Here is a 19,605-nt window from a genome sequence, read left to right as displayed (position 1 = left end):
TTCAAATCCCAGAAGTGCCTTTTAGAAGGCATGTTATTGTAACCACTGACATATGGAATGGCAATGAAGCAGCGTATTTCTTCTGCTGTTATCTTTAGGTCCTGATAATTCAAAAATAATGCCTAGCGTCTGGTTTCCTCCACTAAATGTTCTATGAATTCTTCGTCTATAAACAATTCAAACATTTCAATTACTGACAAGTATTCATATCTTGAATAATCTGGAATGGGGAATGCAGTAGGTTTATCAGTTCCTTTCTCCCATTGCGTGTCAGATGTTTCCCTCTCAGCGACCCATTTGGTAACATTTTCAGATATTGGGATAGATATAATTTCAGGTGAAGCTGCCTCTGGTGTGGGTAGTTGTACCGATGAGCTGTAATCGTTTTCGTCCACACATATTCTTTCTTTGTTGGATAACTTTATTTCAGCATTAGCCAGTAATTGACCAGATGTGAGGTGGTCAACTAATCCACCTTCATCCTCATTTCCAGAATCATCATCTGTGTCTATATTTGGTACTGGTGGTTCAATAAACACATCACCGTCAATATCATAATTGTAAATGATGCCCAGTGCTTCAGCAAGTGAAAACCCACTCCTAAAACAATAAAGAAAAATATACGTCTTACAGAATATAAACGCCTAGCGTTACCATATGGTAAACTTGAAATTCGGAAGCCATAACTTCACATGTTTTTAGTAAAATCATTTGTAATGGTCATAGAATGCATATTACACTATACAAATAAGTATAATAGCAAAAAATAATCCATGTAATAATTATAAGCTTATAAAAATACACATACTCGAAGCGGATGTCCATTTTTGCTGCACATACAGTGGTAGCAATTTTTGAACTGTCTATATGCTATTATTGTAACAAACACGTCAATGAGCACTACATTGTCGTAAGCGCAGTTACCTTACAGAGCGATAAGAAGTGGTACCAATCCTCCTGCACAACTGTTGAAAATACAGTAAGAGCTAGGCATTATTGTGTTAAGTTGAAATCATGCAAAATTATTTATGTCTTAGGACAGATATGGCAGCTAGTCAACTGAACGGTATTCCCAACAGAAAAGTTCCTCGCGATAAGACCTATCTGTGTCGGTGCGACATAAAGCCCCTAGCAAAAAAACGAAACAGAAAAGTAACTGGGAAGATTTTTTATTTCATCTCTTGTGGATCTTTTTACAATTTGCTTCATGTTGCACTGACACACATAGGTTTTATGGTGAGGAGTGGGAAGAAAGCGGCAATGGACTTTATTAAGGTAAAGCCCCAGCATTTTCATAGAATGAAAATGGAAAACCACAGAAAACCACCTTCAGGGCTGCCGACAGTGGAGTTTGCACCCTCTATCTCACCGATACAAGCTTGCAACTGCCTGGCCCAAACCACACGGCCAACTTGCCTGGTAAATCTCTGGTTAACAAATTTTCTAGCAAGTTTTCAAAGTCTATCAAATAGATATGTTGTTGTTTAAAAATGTTTCACAACATCCAAATACAAAATTGTACCTGCTTATTATGACCACGTGGATGCAGTTCAACTACTACAGTTAAACAGTATAGTTTCAATTTTAACCTTTTTATAGCCTGTCCAAGTTGTAACCAACTAGCTGTGATTTTAGGTCACATATGCACAACAACACAGTAGTAAAATAGGGTTGTTGTTATTATTAGAGTGCTGATTTAGTACTAGAGTTAGGAATTTTCTGGCTCATTGCAATGGATGGAGGGAGCGACCGATATACTCTTGACGTGCTCTGTCCATGATGCCCAGCACAGAAACATCACAGGCTACTTCACTGTAGGAAAACTAGCTACTGCCTCAAATCACTCGATACCTATACCTGAGGTAGCAACTGAACTACTGTACCTCACAAGGTTTCTGAGAACAACAATAAGGATATCGTGATCTACGCAGTAAGATGCATCACTGATATCAACTAGAGATATTATAGTTATTTTCCTCCCATCCATAGCACTTCTTAATAAGGGCTAGTGTCTAATAGACTATATATAAGTAAAAATTCTGACACTTGAGCATAAATGGTCCACTCAAGACCTTCGGAAGGAGCTGATATGATATTCATACGTTGATAATCTGAGAGCATGAAACTGACTTCAGGAATGGGATGGGCATTTACATGCTTCAATTGAGATGGAAAAGTGTGAATTATCAACAACAAATTTTAGATGTGGATTATTATGGGAAGAATTTTGTCCATGTTAAATAAAGTGTTTTAAAACTGATGCCTTCCTCGCTATTAATATTTTTTATTACTTAAGTGCAACACAGATTTTTACTTCATTGATGGAAACTGTATTCATTACAAATTCTTCACAGTTAGACTTTGGTGTACTCTTGTGTAAAAATTAGAGCGCTTTTAGTCTCAGCGTCTAATAATAATAATAATAATAATAATAATAATAATAATAATAATAACGCTAATTGCTTTACGTCCCACTAACTACTTTTACGGTTTTCGGAGACGCCAGTCTCAGCGTCTATGTGAAAGAGCGAGTTATACAGACTGTCCAGTATTGATTTTACTGTTACTACACTGATGTTCATAAAAACCAGAACACTTTGAAAGACTAGAGACAGGAAGCTCATTTTCAAACAACATGTGCATTAGTATGTTCTAAAAATGAGGTCCACATCAATATCTCGGCACACCTGGTAAAATGTGTGTGTGTCTCTCGTTGTAATGGATCGGTGTGACTTGACCAGACATGCAGGTGTATGCGAGAGAAAGAGCGCGCAATATTGGCATGAGAGTACGTGATGCATCCATCCGGGAAATTGCCGCTTGTGTGTACAGAATGGTTTACAGAAGGCTGTAGAACACAAGATGGGTCTGGACACGCCACACAGACCACCCCCGAGAAGATTGACAGCTCATATGAATGGCCTTGCAGGACAGACCTGCATCATCCTCGGCTCTGGCACAGCAATGGAACAGTGTAACACATTGTACACTATCAGGAGTGACAGTCCAATGCCGGGTATTATTTTCTGGGTTACCGGCTCGTTGTTCTCCGCCTACCTTTGACTAATGTGCGTAATCATGCTAGACTACAATGGTGTATGGAACGTCATCATTGGGGACAGGAATGATGCAGATAGTCTTCTCGGACGAATCCAGGTTCTGTTTCTTTGAAAATGATGGCAGTATTTTGGTTCGCCGCATCACATTGACTGCATTTGCACAAGACATACAGCACCAACTCAAGGCCGTAAGGTGTGGGGAGGCTATCGGGTACAACCACAAATCACCTTTGGTGCATGTCCAGAGCACTGCGACCAGTAGCCATACCCTTCCTTCATGACATACTTCAGCAGGACAATGTGCGACATGTTGCTGCATGAACACGTGCCTTCTTGTTGTCACAGGATGTCAGATCAGCGGACTTGTTGCCAATCAAAAATGTGTGGGACATGATGAAATGTCGGGTGCGGGGCTGTAACCCAATAGCAACCACCAAAAATGAACTGTGGAACCAGGTGAATGCAGCATGGATGGCTATACCCCAAGGATGCCATTCACGCCATCACGTATGGAACAAGTTATCAGTGACCATGGAGGCCCTAGTGCCTACCAGCAACAGGACACATGCTGAACCTAGGTGACTGAAACGCTAATGGTTTTTTTCATAACATACTAAAGAACATGTCCTGAGAATATGAAGTTATGGCCGTAATTTTGATGAGTTATCAGTGTTCAGTAGATAATGTGCATGATGTATACTGATTGATGGAGTAATTTGATATGCTTCAAAGGATTCATTGGTTCTGTATTTTTTAAGTACCTGAAAGCAAAATTATGTTGAACCAAAAAACGCTTGAATTCTGTTCTTAACCAATCACAGCACGTAGATGTTTTAGTCAAAAAACTCGCAATGGAGCTTGCTTCTGATAAATTCCTAGTATGAGGAAATTTAGCAACTCAACTTCGTCATTTATTGAATTCAATTCATAAATACTTTGGCACGGAACACCTATGGTGTCAAATTTAATTGCTTTAATATTGATGTTCCTTAGATTCTTAAAGGATGCAAATTTTGGTTTCTGAAGATAACGTAGATAATATGTTATATAAATTAAGTCCTGCTGTGGTATACCTGGTACTGGGAGCTACCAAAGTGCAAAACAATATGGTGACAGTTTGTGATCACAAATTCCAAGAAATACTGAGAATTTTGGGTGAAGTGGGTAAATTTCAAGGGTGACATATGTATAATTACTGACTGAAGCATGTCACAAAGTAGTTGATTCTCCCTGGTAAGTGGAAGCAGAATGCAAGTGAAATCACTCATCATAATCATGTGTTTATATATGCTTGTGTGATCATGGAGCAGGTTTCCTAATTTAGTAAGAAAAGGTACTCAAAGTGGATGGTAGATTCCAACAACCAAACCCTTCCTCTGGCAGGTTTCAATTTCTCAAAATATGAATTCAAGGCCAGGGTCTACGCAGTGATCAGAAGTAGCAAAATAATTCTACTTCTTCAATCATCTCTGACATCTCTGTTAAACGCTGTCCTTTTTTGAACAGTCTGTATCCAGGCTGGTCTACTAAGTATCTGGAAGTGCAGGCCGTACCTCGATTCACTGATGAGAAGACAACATATTACTTGAGATTCAGAATTAATGTGAAGAACATGAAAGTCTCTATAGGGTATGAGGACAAAGCTTGCTGGAGGAGGAGACTAGAACTATTTACAGATTCATACTCAGAAGTGAGAAGGTGAGAGATTGTTTCAAAGGGTCAGCACCCTATACATCATGTGGTTCAGCAATACAGAGAGTACTTGTTCATGAATAGTAAGTAATAATACTAATAGAAACTAAAATGAATGGTCTATAGGCTAATAAATACTTCACCAGAACAATACTAATAAAGTAAACAGTTAATTACGAGTTACCAGGGAAAGTTTCACAAATAGGAAAGTCTTCTCAGTTTTAACCACTGCGTTGATGGGATGAAAGTTCCATTTGGGGATCACTGTAAGTATGAGGGCAAATCAAAAAGTAAATTACACTTGCAAGTTATAGACAGGCAACACGGCTACACACAAGAGACTGTAAACAACCAGATCCTTACACATGATAATCGTCTGGACTGTTGCCACACCTCCCACTTGAATCGCTGCAGCAGTTCAGATATTAGGCGGACCGTGTGAAGTGTTGCGTTATCGTGCAATAAAATCTCCTCGCCCAATCACCTTACGCAACCGGTTCAACGTTGGACAATATGAAGCCGAACTGATTTGTTACGCATTTTGGCATAAAGTGCATGTGCACCACACCCTCCATGTCGGAGAACGCTGTCGCCATTACCTTTCCTGGTGAAGGTTGCGCCTTGGCCTATTTGGTTGTGGTGATGTGGTGTGCACCCATTCCATCGAAATTCTCTTCGTTTCGGAGGTGAAGTGGTGGACCCACGTTTCATCCCCTGTGACGATTTGCCGCAAAAACTTGTTGCCCTCCAGAAAATACCATTACAAAAATGCCAGTGTTGTTGTCCCATCCACACGGTCAATAATAGTCTGTGAGATCCGTGCAATAGCTAACACCACTTTACAGAACCTGCATGAGAAAATGCACACTCGCCAGATACAGCAGAGATTTTAAGATGAATCTCCGTGCAATTGAGCCATTTATTCCATTGAAATCTGATCGCTGCACGCACCTCCAATTTGGAGTGAACATCCAGTTAACATTAAAAGTAAGGAACTTCATATTTCTTAATGTATTGAACTGAGATCACAATTGAATTAAAATCTAGCAGGTACCACCTTTTCAATACAAAATACAACGTTGTTGGATGCTATTTACAACACTATTTTATTAGAGAAATAACTTGGCGATATAAACAATGAAAAACAACATATTGCTAAACTTAACTCCTTAAAATCTAAATTATGCTGGTTTGAAAACTCTAATTTACAGCAAGAAAACTCTTGTGATGTCGTAAATATAAAATCTCATCTGAGTGATGAGTTGTCTTAAAATTCCGTAATGGCTATAATTCTGTGCACTTGTAATGTCGGATTCAAATACGATCTTAAAATTGAGGAGTTAAAGTTGAATACAGTCCTTTAATGTTAAAATGTTCATTTCTTATATACATTGTTAGCCTTTTGTAGATAAAAACCCGTTGTGCACAATAAAATTGTTAAACTGCGCCGTCTTCTAAGCTTTGTTAATATGTAGAAACGTAGTTTTTGTGCTGTATGTATAATGGTTGGAACTGTGATTTGATTTGCCCAGAAGTTGTTAGGCTTCTCAGTTCAATGCAACCCTGTAATGATGAAAGCCCAATGTTAATAGAAAGCGAGAAATCTGATAAAGAAACTAACTGTAGATGAGGTCGACTCGCCTCTACAGCTGTGTACTTCGCGTGACGACTGCAGCACAACGACAGTGTCTGCTCGTATCGTGTGCTATGTGATGAAGTGCTAAGGAGGGGGAAGTAGATTCTTTTTACATCGCAAGAGTTTTCTTGCTGTAAATTAGAGTTTTCAAACCAGCATAATTTAGATTTTAAGGAGTTAAGTTTAGCAATATGTTGTTGTTCATTGTTTATATCACCACGTTTTTCTCACTCACTACACCACTGATGATGGTGTCAAAATGAAACACCGAAACATGTTCTGTAATAAAATAATGTTGTAAAAACCATCCAACAACATTGTATTTTGTATTGAAAAGGTGGAACCTGCTAGATTTTAAATCAATCCAGTTAACATGCCATTCAGCCTAGCCCGCACTGCGCGCACAACCCGACGGGATACCACACCAACGTACCTATCGAATAGGTCTGCAGCTACTGTAGCTTGCTTCGCATTGGCCACGGTCACGACACACAGAGTCCTCTCACGGCGAGCTAGTATAACTATTCGATTAGCCCTTGAACCTACGTGTTAATATAAGGAAAGATCTTAATTGGGGTAATCAATTAAATGGGATTGTACTTGTAAATATAGGGTACAGATCTCTGCACATGGTCATGAGGGTATTAGGGGGTTGTAGCAAGGAGGTAAAAGAGATGGCATACAAGTCTCTCGTAAGACGCCAAATAGAGTATGGTTCCAGTGTATGGGAGCCTCGCCAGGATTACTTGCTTCAAGAACTAGAAAAAATCCAAAGAAAAGCATCTTGATTTGTTCTGGGCAATTTCCAACAAAAATGCGAAAAAGTTTGCACAGAGAAGACTCGGGAAGAAGGAGATGGGCTACTCAACTATGTGGTATGTCAGTGGAAAGATGGCGTGGAATGACATTAGTAGATAAGTAAGTATGAGTGGGGTCTATTTTGCTTTAGGTCGCACCGACACAGATAGGTCTTATGGTGACAATGGGATAGGAATGGGAAGGAAGCAGCATGGCCCCGCCATCTACCTTGTGTGATAATGGGAAACCATGGAAAACCATCTTCAGGGAGTACCGACAGTGGGGGTCGAACCCACTATCTCCCGGATGCAAGCTCACAGCTGCACGCCCCTAACCGCACAGCCAACTTGCCCGGTTTCTTTAAAAGTAGGAATGATCGCAATATGATGTTAAACTTGGAACAAATCGGGGCAAATATTAATTTATAGGAAGGGGAGTTAGGAATAACTTACCAAGGGAAAATGAAAATCCACAGCCAGTCACTGACCGGGTCATGGATGGATTGAATGAAGCCCCCATCTTGCGGCAAGGATAGGAACCATGCCGGCTGCCAAAGCCTGTCGCACTCTTCTGGGGCAATGATTAATGACTGACAGATGAAATGAAATGATACTGGAGTGTGTTGCTGGAATGATTGATGACAGGGAAAACCAGAGTACCTTGCGGAAAATCCGCCTGCCTCTGCTTTTTCCAGCACAAATCTCACATGGGGTAATCGGGATTTGCACCACGGTATCCAGCGATGATAGGCTGGCGCAATTCCGCCTGAGCCATAGAGGCTCCAACATACCAAGGGAGATTTTCAATAAATTTCCAATTACTTTGCAATAATTTATGAAAAGACTACAGGGAATCTGCCACCTGGACAAGTGTCCCAAATGCAGATCAGTACTGACTGAGGCTCATGCAGCTGTGAGCTTGCATTCAGGAGATAGAGGGTTCGAACCCCAGCCCTGAAGATGGTTTTCCATGGTTTCCCATTTTCATACCAGATTGTAACTAAATGCCATGGCTGCTACCTTCCTACTCCTAGCCCGTTCCTATAAAGAATCGTGGCCTGTGGGTGGGATACAAAGCAAAATCGTAATGTTTTGGTTAAGACAAAATAAGGAAAGAAGGAAGTTATCTGTTTGGATTCATTCATTTCTTCAAAATGTTAATTCAATTATGCATGAGTTAACATCAGAAAACATTGCTACATTCTTGACTGTTTGGAAAATATTAACTCAAGTGAAAAAGCAATCATCCTTTGTGCAGATAATGTGTGCTTGAGTTATCAGTCCATAGACTGGTTTGATGCAGCCCTCCATGCCACCCTATCCTGTGCTAACCTTTTCATTTCTTCCATGCCACCCTATCCTGTGCTAACCTTTTCATTTCTACGTAACTATTGCATCCTACATCTGCTCTAATCTGTTTGTCATATTCATACCTTGGTCTACCCCTACCGTTCTTACCACCTACACTTCATTCAAAAACCAACTGAACAAGTCCTGGGTGTCTTAAGATGTGTCCTATCATTCTATCTCTTCTTCTCGTCAAATTTAGCCAAATCGATCTCCTCTCACCAATTCAATTCAGTATCTCTTCATTCGTGATTCGATCTATCCATCTCACCTTCAGCATTCTTCTGTAACACCACATTTCAAAAGCGTCTGTTCTCTTTCTTTCTGAGCTAGTTATCGTCCATGTTTCACTTCCATACAATGCCACGCTCCACACAAAAGTCTTCAAAAACATCTTTCTAATTCCGATATCAAAGTTTGAAGTGAGCAAATTTCTTTTCTTAAGAAAGCTCTTCCTTGCTTGTGCTAGTCTGCATTTTATGTCCTCCTTACTTCTGCCATCATTAGTTACTTTACTACCCAAGTAACAATATTCATCTACTTCCTTTAAGACTTTGTTTCCTAATCTAATATTTCCTACATCACCTGCCTTCGTTCGACTGCACTCCATTACTTTTGTTTTGGACTTACTTATTTTCATCTTGTACTCCTTACCCAAGACTTCATCCATACCATTCAGCAAGTTCTCGAGATCTTCTGCAGTCTCAGATAAAATAACAATATCATCGGAAAATCTCAAGGTTTTGATTTCCTCTCCTTGGACTGTGATTCCCTTTCCAAATTTCTCTTTGATTTCCTTTACTGCCTGTTCTATGTAAACATTGAAAAGGAGAGGGGACAAACTGCAGCCTTGCCTCACTCCTTTCTGGATTGCTGCTTCTTTTTCAAAGCCCTCGATTCTTATCACTGCAGACTGATTTTTATACAGGTTGTAGATAATTCTTCGTTCTCGGTATCTGATCCCTATCATCCTCAGAATCATAAATAGTTTGTTCCTATCAACATTATCGAATGCCTTTTCTAGATCTACGAATGCCATGTACGTGGGCTTGTCCTTCTTGATTCGATCCTCTAAGATCAGACGTAAAGTCAGGATTGCTTCACGTGTTCCTACATTTCTCCTGAAGCCAAATTGATCTTCTCCCAACTCAGCTTCAACTTGTTTTTCCATTCTTCTGTAAATAATACGTGTTAAAATTTTGCAGGCATGAGATACTAAACTAATGGTGCGGTAGTTTTCACACCTGTCAGCACCGGCTTTCTTGGGAATAGGTATAACAACATTCTGCCGAAAATCGGATGGCACTTCTCCTGTCTCATACATCCTGCACACTAAATGAAATAACCTTACCATGCTGGTTTCTCCTAAGGCAGTCAGTAGTTCAGAGGGAATATCATCAATTCCAGGTGCCTTGTTCCTATTTAGGTCACTCACAGCTCTGTCAAACTCTGACCTCAAAATTGGGTCTCCCATTTCATCAGCATCAACAGCCTCTTCATGTTCCAGAACCAAATTATCTACATCGTTAACTTGATACAACTGTTGGATATGCTCCTGCCATCTTTCTGCTTTGTCTTCTTTCCCTAGAAGTGGCTTTCCACCTGAGCTCTTAATATTCATGCACCTAGATTTCCTTTCTCCAAAGGTTTCCTTGATTTTCCTGTGCAGCATCTACCTTTCCCAGGACCATACAGCCTTCGACATCCTTGCACTTCTCCTTCAGCCATTCTTCCTTAGCTACCTTGCACTTTCTATCCACTTCATTCTTTAATCGCCTGTATTCTTTTCTGCCCTCTTCATTTCTAGCATTCTTGTATTTTCGTCGTTCATCAATCAGGTCTAGTATCTCCTGAGTAATCCACTGATTCTGAGTTGATCTTTTCTTCCTTCCTAACATTTCTTCAGCTGCCCTACCGACTTCATTTTTCATGACTATCCACTCTTCCTCTATTGTGTTTCCTTCAGCCTTTTCATTTAGTCCTTGTGCAATATGTTCCTTGAAACAATCTCTCACACCCTTTTCTTTCAACTTGTCTAGATCCCATCTTTTTTCATTCTTTCCTTTTTTCAATTTCTTCAACTTCAGATGGCATTTCATGACAAACAAGTTGTGGTCAGAGTCCACGTCTGCTCCTGGGAAAGTTTTGCAATCCAACACCTGGTTTCTGAATCTCTGCCTAATCATAATGAAGTCTATTTGATACCTTCCAATGTCTCCAGGTCTCGTCCACATATACAGCCATCGTTTGTGGTGTTTGAACCAAGTATTGGCAAGGACTAAATTATGATCAGTGCAGAATTCAACCAGCCGACTTCCTCTTTCGTTCCTTTGTCCCAATTCAAATTCTCCTACTGTACTACCTTTTCTTCCTTGGCCTACCACTGCATTCCAGTCTCCCATCACAATTAGATTCTCGTCACCTTTTACATATTGAATTAAATCTTCTATCTCCTCATATATTCTTTTGATTTCTTCATCATCCGCTGAACTAGTAGGCATAGAGACCTGCACAATTGTGGTGGGCATTGGTTTGGTGTCTATCTTGACAACAATAATTCTTTCACTATGCTGGTCGTAGTAGCTTATCCGCTGCCCTATTTTCTTATTCATTATTAAACCAACCCCTGCATTTCATCTGTTTGTTTTCGTGTTGATAATTCGGTAGTCGCCTGACCAAAAATCCTGTTCTTCCTGCCAACGTACTTCACTTATACCAACTACATCTAACTTTAGCCTATCCATCTCCCTTTTCAGATTCTCTAACCTACCACAACGATTCAAACTTCTAACATTCCACGCTCCGACTCACAGAATGTCAGTATCCTTCTTCCTGATGATCGCCCCCTCTCGTGTAGTCCCCACCCGGAGATCCGAATGGGGGACTAGTTTACCTCCAGAATATTTTACCCGGGAGGAAGCCATCATCAGTACATCATTCATACAGAGAAGAGCTGCATGTCCTCGGGAGGTAGTTACGGCTGTAGTTTCCCGTTGCTTTCAGCCGTGTAGCAGTATCAACACAGCTAAGCCATGTTGAGTATTATTACAAGGCCGTATCAGTCAATCATCTAGACTGCCGCCCTTGCAACTACCGAAAGGCTGCTACCCCCCTTTCGATGAACCATTCGTTAGTCTGGTCTCTCAACAGATACCCATCCGACATGGTTGCACCTGCGGCTCGGCTATCTGTATCATTGGGACACGCAAGCCTCCCCACCGCGGCAAGGTCACATGGTTCGCAGAGGAGGTGCAGATAATAGGAACTGCAATATTCAAAGGTATTTATAAATAAAGCCAAGAACATGATACTGTTAGATAAAAGCGTGTGAAGTACAATGACAACATTCCTGCAGATAAATACGACACTCCACACATCTCTTACTAGCAAAGAATGCTATGACTCAGCAAAACCTGTTTTGTGCTTATGATACAGGTATGGTTCTCCTGAAGAGCACGGACTTACATTGTCATGTCCGCCGTCCACTTGGAAAGAATTATGACTCCTACGTAAGGGTACGGCCATAGTGCACCGCTTTCTGCTTCCTGCTTTATCGCGGCGGGCGAGCGGGAAAGAAAAGATAGTAAAAACTGATTGGGGCGGTCATAGTGCACCCGCCTACCTGCGTTAACCAGCTCAAACCGCTTCTACCCACTTTAACAGGAAATAAATATTATTTCTTTTCCCCGCTTGAACCGCTTACCGCCCAACACACCCGGTCAGTCTGCTGTTTATCTTCCGTCTGCGCACGTTGTTCTCACTCTTGCTTTTATAAAATAGAAGCGGATAAAGACATTTTAATCCCCAAAGTATTTATGTAAAGTGTAATTTGGGACAAAAGGTTGCAAGAACATGGAAATAGCTGCTGAAATGGGTGTTGAAGACGGTAAGTGAGAAATAGACAGTACTTTTTATTATTATTATTATTATTATTATTATTATTATCAACACAAATTAAGTCGTCATTATTATATCAAACAACTACATTAGTAGTTACTAAACATTACTGCATTTCCCAGTAATGTGTTTTCAGATTTTTCCTAATGGTGGAATAGTTTTGAACGGGACTTCAGATGATCAGCAAGTTATTAAAAGTATAAAACTAAGTAAATAATCAATCGATAAACTCATAATTCTCTTTGTTTTCTCAGATGGGGTTCTGCGGAAAAAATGGAAGTATCTGAGAGACCAATTCGCCATAGAAATGGGAAAGTTCCCTCCCTGTCATTCAGGTGATGCTGGCGGTCATCCAGAATCCAAATGGCCATATTCCAAATCACTGATGTTTTTAGTGGGCATCGTGAACCCAAGAACTACATCGAGCAACTTGAAAAACAGTAAAACTCCAGCTCATCAGGAAAATGAGCATTCTGAAATGGTTGTTCACACTGCTGCTGGGTGTGCAATTGACCTTACGGAGGGTGTTCAGGGAGTGGAAAAAAAAAACACAGCTCAGGAAACGCAGCAGGATGAAACCATAGGCTTCCCAAGAAAAAGGAAGCGAGACGAACCAAGTTCAAAGTATAACCAGAACATGATACTGATTGAGGGAAAAAAGGCTTCTTTGTTGGAACGCGCCATACAAGAATGCAGATGTGACCGATGTGACAACAAATGATCATGCATTGTTCTTTCGAAGCCTTTTGGCTTATGTAAGCAAAATACCGCACCATTTGAAACTGCGCCTCAGAAATAGAGTTTAGCAATTAGTTGACGAGTTCGTTTATCCGAATTCCGAGGATATTCCACACATTCCCAGCCCTAATTCCAGTCATGGTGGCACTTCATACTCAAATGAACAGACCGTTTAGAGCGCACTTCATGGTAATGCATTTGAGACATTGCGCACTGCGTCAAACCAAACTGTTAGGCGAATTCGTGTTACGTTAAAAAGTGTAATGCTAAACATTTTCATTAATATTTACTTCGTATTCATTCTCTAATCAAATTAGTTTTGAAAAAGTGTACTTTTAACGCATCCACCATTAATTATCGTTGAAATTAAATGTTTTTTATTTTATAAGAAGATTACGTCGCACCGGCACAGATAGGTCTTATGGCGATGATGGGACAGGAAAGGTCTAGGAGTGGGAAGGAGGCGGCCATGGCCTTAATTAAGGTACAGCCCCAGCATTTGCCTGGTGTGAAAATGGGACACCACGGAAAACCATGTTCAGGGCTGCCGACAGTGGGTTTCGAACCCACTATCTCCCGAATACTGGATACTGGCCACACTTAAGCAACTGCAGCTATCGGGCTCGGTAATTAAATGTTTATAACTATTGTTATAAAATCCTGTTCAAAATTACCACACCATTTCATTTTCCCTTTTGTATAAATAAAACAATCAAAACTAATAATTCAAAACTACTTTCCTCAAAATTACCATAATACATTCTTCTGGAAGAATTGTCTGTTGATGAAAGTTACACCATCCTTTTCTTATCCGGTATTCGATTTTGTTCAAGATGTAGTCTGTTCATCCATTCGGAAATATTTGTAAAATTTCTTGGGGTGAGCTTTCAGTTGAGGTAACAAAGTATGGTATTCCCCTACTTTAAGGCGAGTTCTGTTCATTTCGTACCGGGCGAGTTGGCCGTGCGGTTAGGGGCGCGCGGCTGTGAGCTTGCATCCGGGAGATAGTGGGTTCGAATCCCACTGTCGGCAGCCCTGAAGATGGTTTTCCATGGTTTCCGATTTTCACACCAGGCAAATGCTGGGGCTGTACCTTAATTAAGGCCACAGCCGTTTCCTTCCAACTCTTAGGCCTTTCCTATCCCATCGTCGCCATAAGACCTATTTGTGTCGGTGTAATGTAAAGCCACTAGCAAAACAATGTTCATTTTGTGGGCGTGTGTAATTCTTTCATGTTTAATTTTATGATAAATAATTTCTTCGTCAACAACATACACATTAGATCCTCGCGTGACACCTCTATCTTGCCTACTGACAGATGCATCCGGCCTTCCATGAGCGGTGAACTATAACCACCACCAGCTAGAATCGTGCGGGTTCACCTCGCTGCATGCAACTGGCGCGGTTTACGCGACAAAGCGAGAAGCGGGAAGCGGTGCACTATGGACGTACCCTAAGTTATTATTTCCTACATGGTTGGTGTGTTCTACCATTAATGCGCCGTTCTTTAAGTTGGTACTGTGGATTCATTAGCAGCTTTGTAACATCGGGGTGATCAGCCTCAGTACCTCTATGTTTGTACTATATGCAGAATTTGTTCAATAACCTGTGCTTCTGTAGTAACTGTAAAGTGTAATAGGCTCAGGGATTAGGGCTTAGGTACCATCTCGTCATTTGCCTAAACCATATGCAGAATGACGTAAGTGATATACACTCTGCCTACTTTAAATATTGCAAATCAGATATCAACCTTGTGTACATCTAGATAGCAGTGTGCATTGCACTATCTGAAAGAAGCTAGCTTTATCTTTTAAAATATGTATCTCTGGAATAAGAAACCTGCAAAATAGGAAAATAAAAATGAACAATGACACAAAATTTGTTAAATAATATCCTGTTTCTAACTGTACATATCTTAATCTCTTAATGTTGCATAATAATAATAATAATAATAATAATAATAATAATAATAATAATAATAATAATAATAATAATAATAAAAATACAAAGAGCATTCCAATGAAGTATAGATTTATATTCTGAATGTTTCTAGTGTAGTAAATAGATTGGGGCTTTACACCGCTATTTTCTTAAAATTCTATAACTCTCAAACCATTCATGTTCGATAGTATTTTAGCTTGAGACAAAACAAAAAAAATCATTTAATAACTCAAAAATTTACTTCCAAACTGGAGGTCATAACAAACTATTCCTTGCTTAAAAGTAATCTTTTGGAGTTAAAAGTACGCTGGGGAGAAAACCATACCTTAACTTAAAAATTATCTTCTAGACCACTAGTCGTTGAGAACTGGTTTTTTTTTTAGCTTTATTTGTTCCATTTTACGTGCTCTACATCTTCACATACGGTTTCTACCACATAATACACTTATCGGGAGAAAGTGCAAAGAAAATGGTCATATCAATTCTTCATTTATAAGTTACGGTAGGGGTTAAACCATCTCCACACTTTTTACATTTTATATCTCAGAAACTACTCATCCAAAAGTAGTCGCCTGTGATCGGATAGCCCAGTTTATTCCTCAATCAACCTACTTTTTAGCAGCCGATTTGCTCCAATATATTGATATCATTACGCACTGCACCTGCCAGGAGACTGTTGAAACATCCCTTTCCCGCCACACGATACCGGCAAACAGTACAAAATACAAAACAAGGAAATTTGCTTGACTCATCTTGGCTAGATGGCAGCTTTTCACATTCAGGTGTTGGTAATACAAAGGGCGTACTTCATGGTTTTACACTATTTTTTTTACCCAAATGAAGTGCACTACCCATCAGTTGTTAGGTTCACCTTCTCAACATAATTTCCCTGTAACTGTACGCACCTTTGCCATCGATGTGTCAGTCTCTCCAGACCTTTCCGAAACCATTCTCTCAGAGTGCTGCGTATCCGTGCCTTGACAGCTGTGTCCAGTTCTGCTAAATCCGCTAAACTGCGACCGCACAGACGTTTCTTCATGTTCCCGATAATCGCTTGGAGCCAAGTCGGGAGAGTGTCGGCTAGTGTGGGGCCGGGCATTGTTGTGTTGCAGAAGCACACTTTTAGCCCATTTTCTTGGCTGCTTATTTTGAGTAGCACAAGGGTTGCCACATATGCTGCACTGTTAATCGTGGCCCCAAATTCCTGCCAGTCACTGAGGATGCCCTTTGTGTCCCAAAACACTGTCGCCATTCTCTTGCCATACGATGGCACTGCTTCATATTTCTTTAGCGGTGGACTGCTCCCACACTTCCAATGCTTCGATTGTTGTTTTTGTGACAATAATTTAGCCTACCCTCATTTGTTGGACATATGTATTTGTGTGTGGGGACTTTATCTACCATTCTCGGCCATTGTTTGAATTGCCGTTAATTTATGTGCAAGAACTATGCCTATTTAAAATGCATATTTTGCCACTGTTACGTAGGTCCTTCGATTTTTCTGATTCGCTCAATAAGCTGGTTGATTCGAGCGCGCAAGCGCACTCCTCCTTTGAACTGAGTGATGTGCAGCTTGCTCGTCTGCACGCCAGTCTGTTGCCGGCTGAGCACCATCATGGATGCATTTGGAGAAGTTGTGGCGTACAAGACGCAATTGAGATTTGGTGGAATGAAGACTGATACTCCAGGCTAATAAACATGGAATTAGGCCGTTGGCCTTAGTTATTGTGTAATTATGTACCTAATGTAGATTCTATTCATCGTTCTTTCGTATTTGTGTTGGGGAGTGAATATCTGAGTGAGTGTACCTTTTGCAATATGAGCTAACTACGTAACTAATGGATTATATTAAAGTGGACACCCAATGATGTAAGTACAAGTATCATCTTAATTGTTTCGAAACTGTTCCACTGCCGGATTATTTGGAGAAGAAGAATGTGTGTGACATTAATTATGTGAAGTATTTCGGCAACACCGTTTGAATCGTATCAAGCCAACTTGGTACCGGTAATTTAAAATTAGGCCTATATTTTATAGACATGTCGACCACCGTTTATTCATTAAATTAACCTAGAATTTCTTCTGCTTCGAACATTTTAATGATACAAATTGTACCCTCACACTATTAAAATGTAACCTAACCAGATTTTTGTAAAATTCTATATCCAAATCATAATTACTTAAAGTGTAATTCTGGAGCTTGGTATATGCGCTGATGATGGGCGAATTATTCCATTCCTTGTATTTTACTGAGATTATCGTTGTGCTACCTTTCTGTTTCTTAAAGTTATTATTACTATTATTATTATTATTATTATTACTTTCGTTCGTGGATTTCCTTCTACTTTTCTTGGTTCATATTTGTGGTATCCGTTGGACTGTTATCAATGTTTTGAATTACGATGTGTGCTAGTATTGTTTTCGTAATGGATCACTGTTTAATTACTTAATGGATGGCTTATTTCCTGTCTTATTCAGCCATTAACGTTTTCCAGAGCCTCCTAAAATTAAAATTTAATAACCGGCATTTAAATCCTCTATTTATATTTGGTTGGAGGAGATGTTAAATTCAAAATATTATAACTATATTATTGTAATAGAGTGGTTGTGGGAAACTGAAATTTGTTTCTACCATTTCTTAAAGATACTTAACATTACCCTCCTCAGATTATCCGTGTCCGTGTTTTCTTTCTTTCATTATTGCGTGTCATATTTTAAACTTATCTCCGGCTCGCTAATTTTGTGTGGGCCTTGCCTATTGTCTTTAAGTTGGATGTTGGCTTGGTTTTGGGAAGCTGCATGCTTCGTGTGTACCATTGTTCGTTTTCTGTGGAATTTTAAGCGTTTCCCTTCGTAATTTGAAAATTATTTGAGGCATATTTTTATTCAGGTTTGTGCTAGTTTCTCTTGTGTTCTTTTAATTATTTACGTGTGGAGTATTTGGTTGGCTATCGTTTCCTTAAATATTGAGTGTGTTTCCGCGTTTCTGGGATGATTGAAATCCTTGTGTACAGGTTCTGGAAACAGATTTCAGTTTAGTGAGATTTTTTGTAGTATACCAGCTTACAAGAAACACTGGTCAGTGGTGTAATTAATTTTCTAAAGCACGGATCCATTTTAATATTTGTCATTTACTAATTCTAATGCAAGCTGTAGATTGTAATCTGTGTGTGTATTCACAATTTTAATTATTTTAAAAATAGACATTTGTCTCTTATTTTAATGAATTAAATAATAAGTATTTTTTCGTTTATGGGGTATATGTTCTTCTATTTACTTATTAATTGCTATATAAAAAATTATTTTACGGTGATATCCGAGTGCGCACTCATAGTTAAATTGCTTTAAAAGTTGATTTTAATCCATTATTCAAAGAGGTTATTTAAAATTTACTTCAGTTTTCATTCATAATTTTTTTATTTTCCTAATTTTTAAGTAAAGTTCAATTTATTGAAATTTAATTTTGCTTTCATTTAGTAGTTAGTAATATTGACCTGGCAACACCTCAAGTAGCTAGTTATGATCCAGCCCTTTCTCCTTATGTTCTGTGCCCTCCACGCTAGTATTTTTAATGCTGCTGCTGGTCAGTGGTAAGTTGTACTCATGTACAACTCATTTCGTACTCCTTTCGTGATATTTATGGGTTTTTATTATCATTCCTATATTTTTCTTTGTCGGGTTGCAGTTTTGTTTGTGGCTCATGGTAATGGAACCATGTCTCATCACCAGTCACAAGCCTAGCCATGAAGTCGGCTGGATCTTGATCATGGCATTACAAAAGTTCCCTGCACATGTCCACACGCCTCTGCTTTTCGTCTGCAGACAGGAGTCTAGGCACCTATGTGGACGACACTTTCCCCAACTGTAAGTGGCCGTGCACGATCCGCTGCAGGTTGCTTTGGCTATTTCCCATGGCTGCTCCATTTCCGTAAATTTGATGCATTTGTTTCCTTGGATGGCTTATTCGATCTGGGCAATGTTGGCCGGTGTTAACACTGTCACATTCCTTCCAGAACTTGTTCCCCTGTCCACCGATGTGCATCCTGTTTTCCAACCTTCCACCCAGTTTAAACTGTTTTCCGTGACGGTGCATGTTCTCCACAGACTCCCACCAAACACAGTTAAATTTCTGCAGTGGACATGCCTAAATCTCCAAGGAGCCAACTCGTATGGTGCTGTCCCTGACGGTTGCTTTCATGTGGTCTGCTCCTATGCTGACAGTGTTGTTATGAAATGGCTATGACGAGTGCATTTGTTGACCCCTGTGAGTGTGTTGCTACCAAACGGTGGAACAAAACACTAGTTACACATTACCACCTTCGGAAATGTGAACCATACCCGGATGTACAAAAAACAATGTGTAAGACAATATAGTAGACCCCTCGTACGTGTGTTCCCGATAGTTAAATATGCCTACGGTCCAATTCGTTTGTGCCCATGTGATTACAGTACTCTTAAGTTTGTTAGTGCATGAGATACCATTTGGGGAAAAGTCCTA

At 39.8% G+C, this 19,605-nt stretch overlaps 1 protein-coding gene across 3 annotated transcripts in view; it reads right to left on the bottom strand.

Annotated features, from left to right (window-relative positions):
- LOC136875118 (oocyte zinc finger protein XlCOF6) overlaps positions 1-19,605 on the bottom strand; it is a 91,622-nt gene that overhangs the window by 46,941 nt on the left and 25,076 nt on the right. The window contains exon 1 of one of the 3 annotated variants that reach the window (XM_067148858.2): positions 809-912. The exons of the other annotated variants lie outside the window; for them this stretch is intronic. Within the exon in view, the coding sequence (XP_067004959.2) occupies positions 809-838 (30 nt within the window). The 5' untranslated portion in view covers positions 839-912. Of the gene's footprint in view, positions 1-808; positions 913-19,605 lie in introns of those variants that run through there. 3 annotated transcript variants of the gene reach the window in all.

Source organism: Anabrus simplex, chromosome 5 (genome assembly GCF_040414725.1).
Source record: "Anabrus simplex isolate iqAnaSimp1 chromosome 5, ASM4041472v1, whole genome shotgun sequence".
In the NCBI taxonomy this organism is placed as follows: Eukaryota; Metazoa; Arthropoda; class Insecta; order Orthoptera; family Tettigoniidae; genus Anabrus; species Anabrus simplex.
The sequence above is the reverse complement of the archived record's forward strand: the minus strand, read 5'-3'. Positions and strand labels throughout refer to the sequence as shown.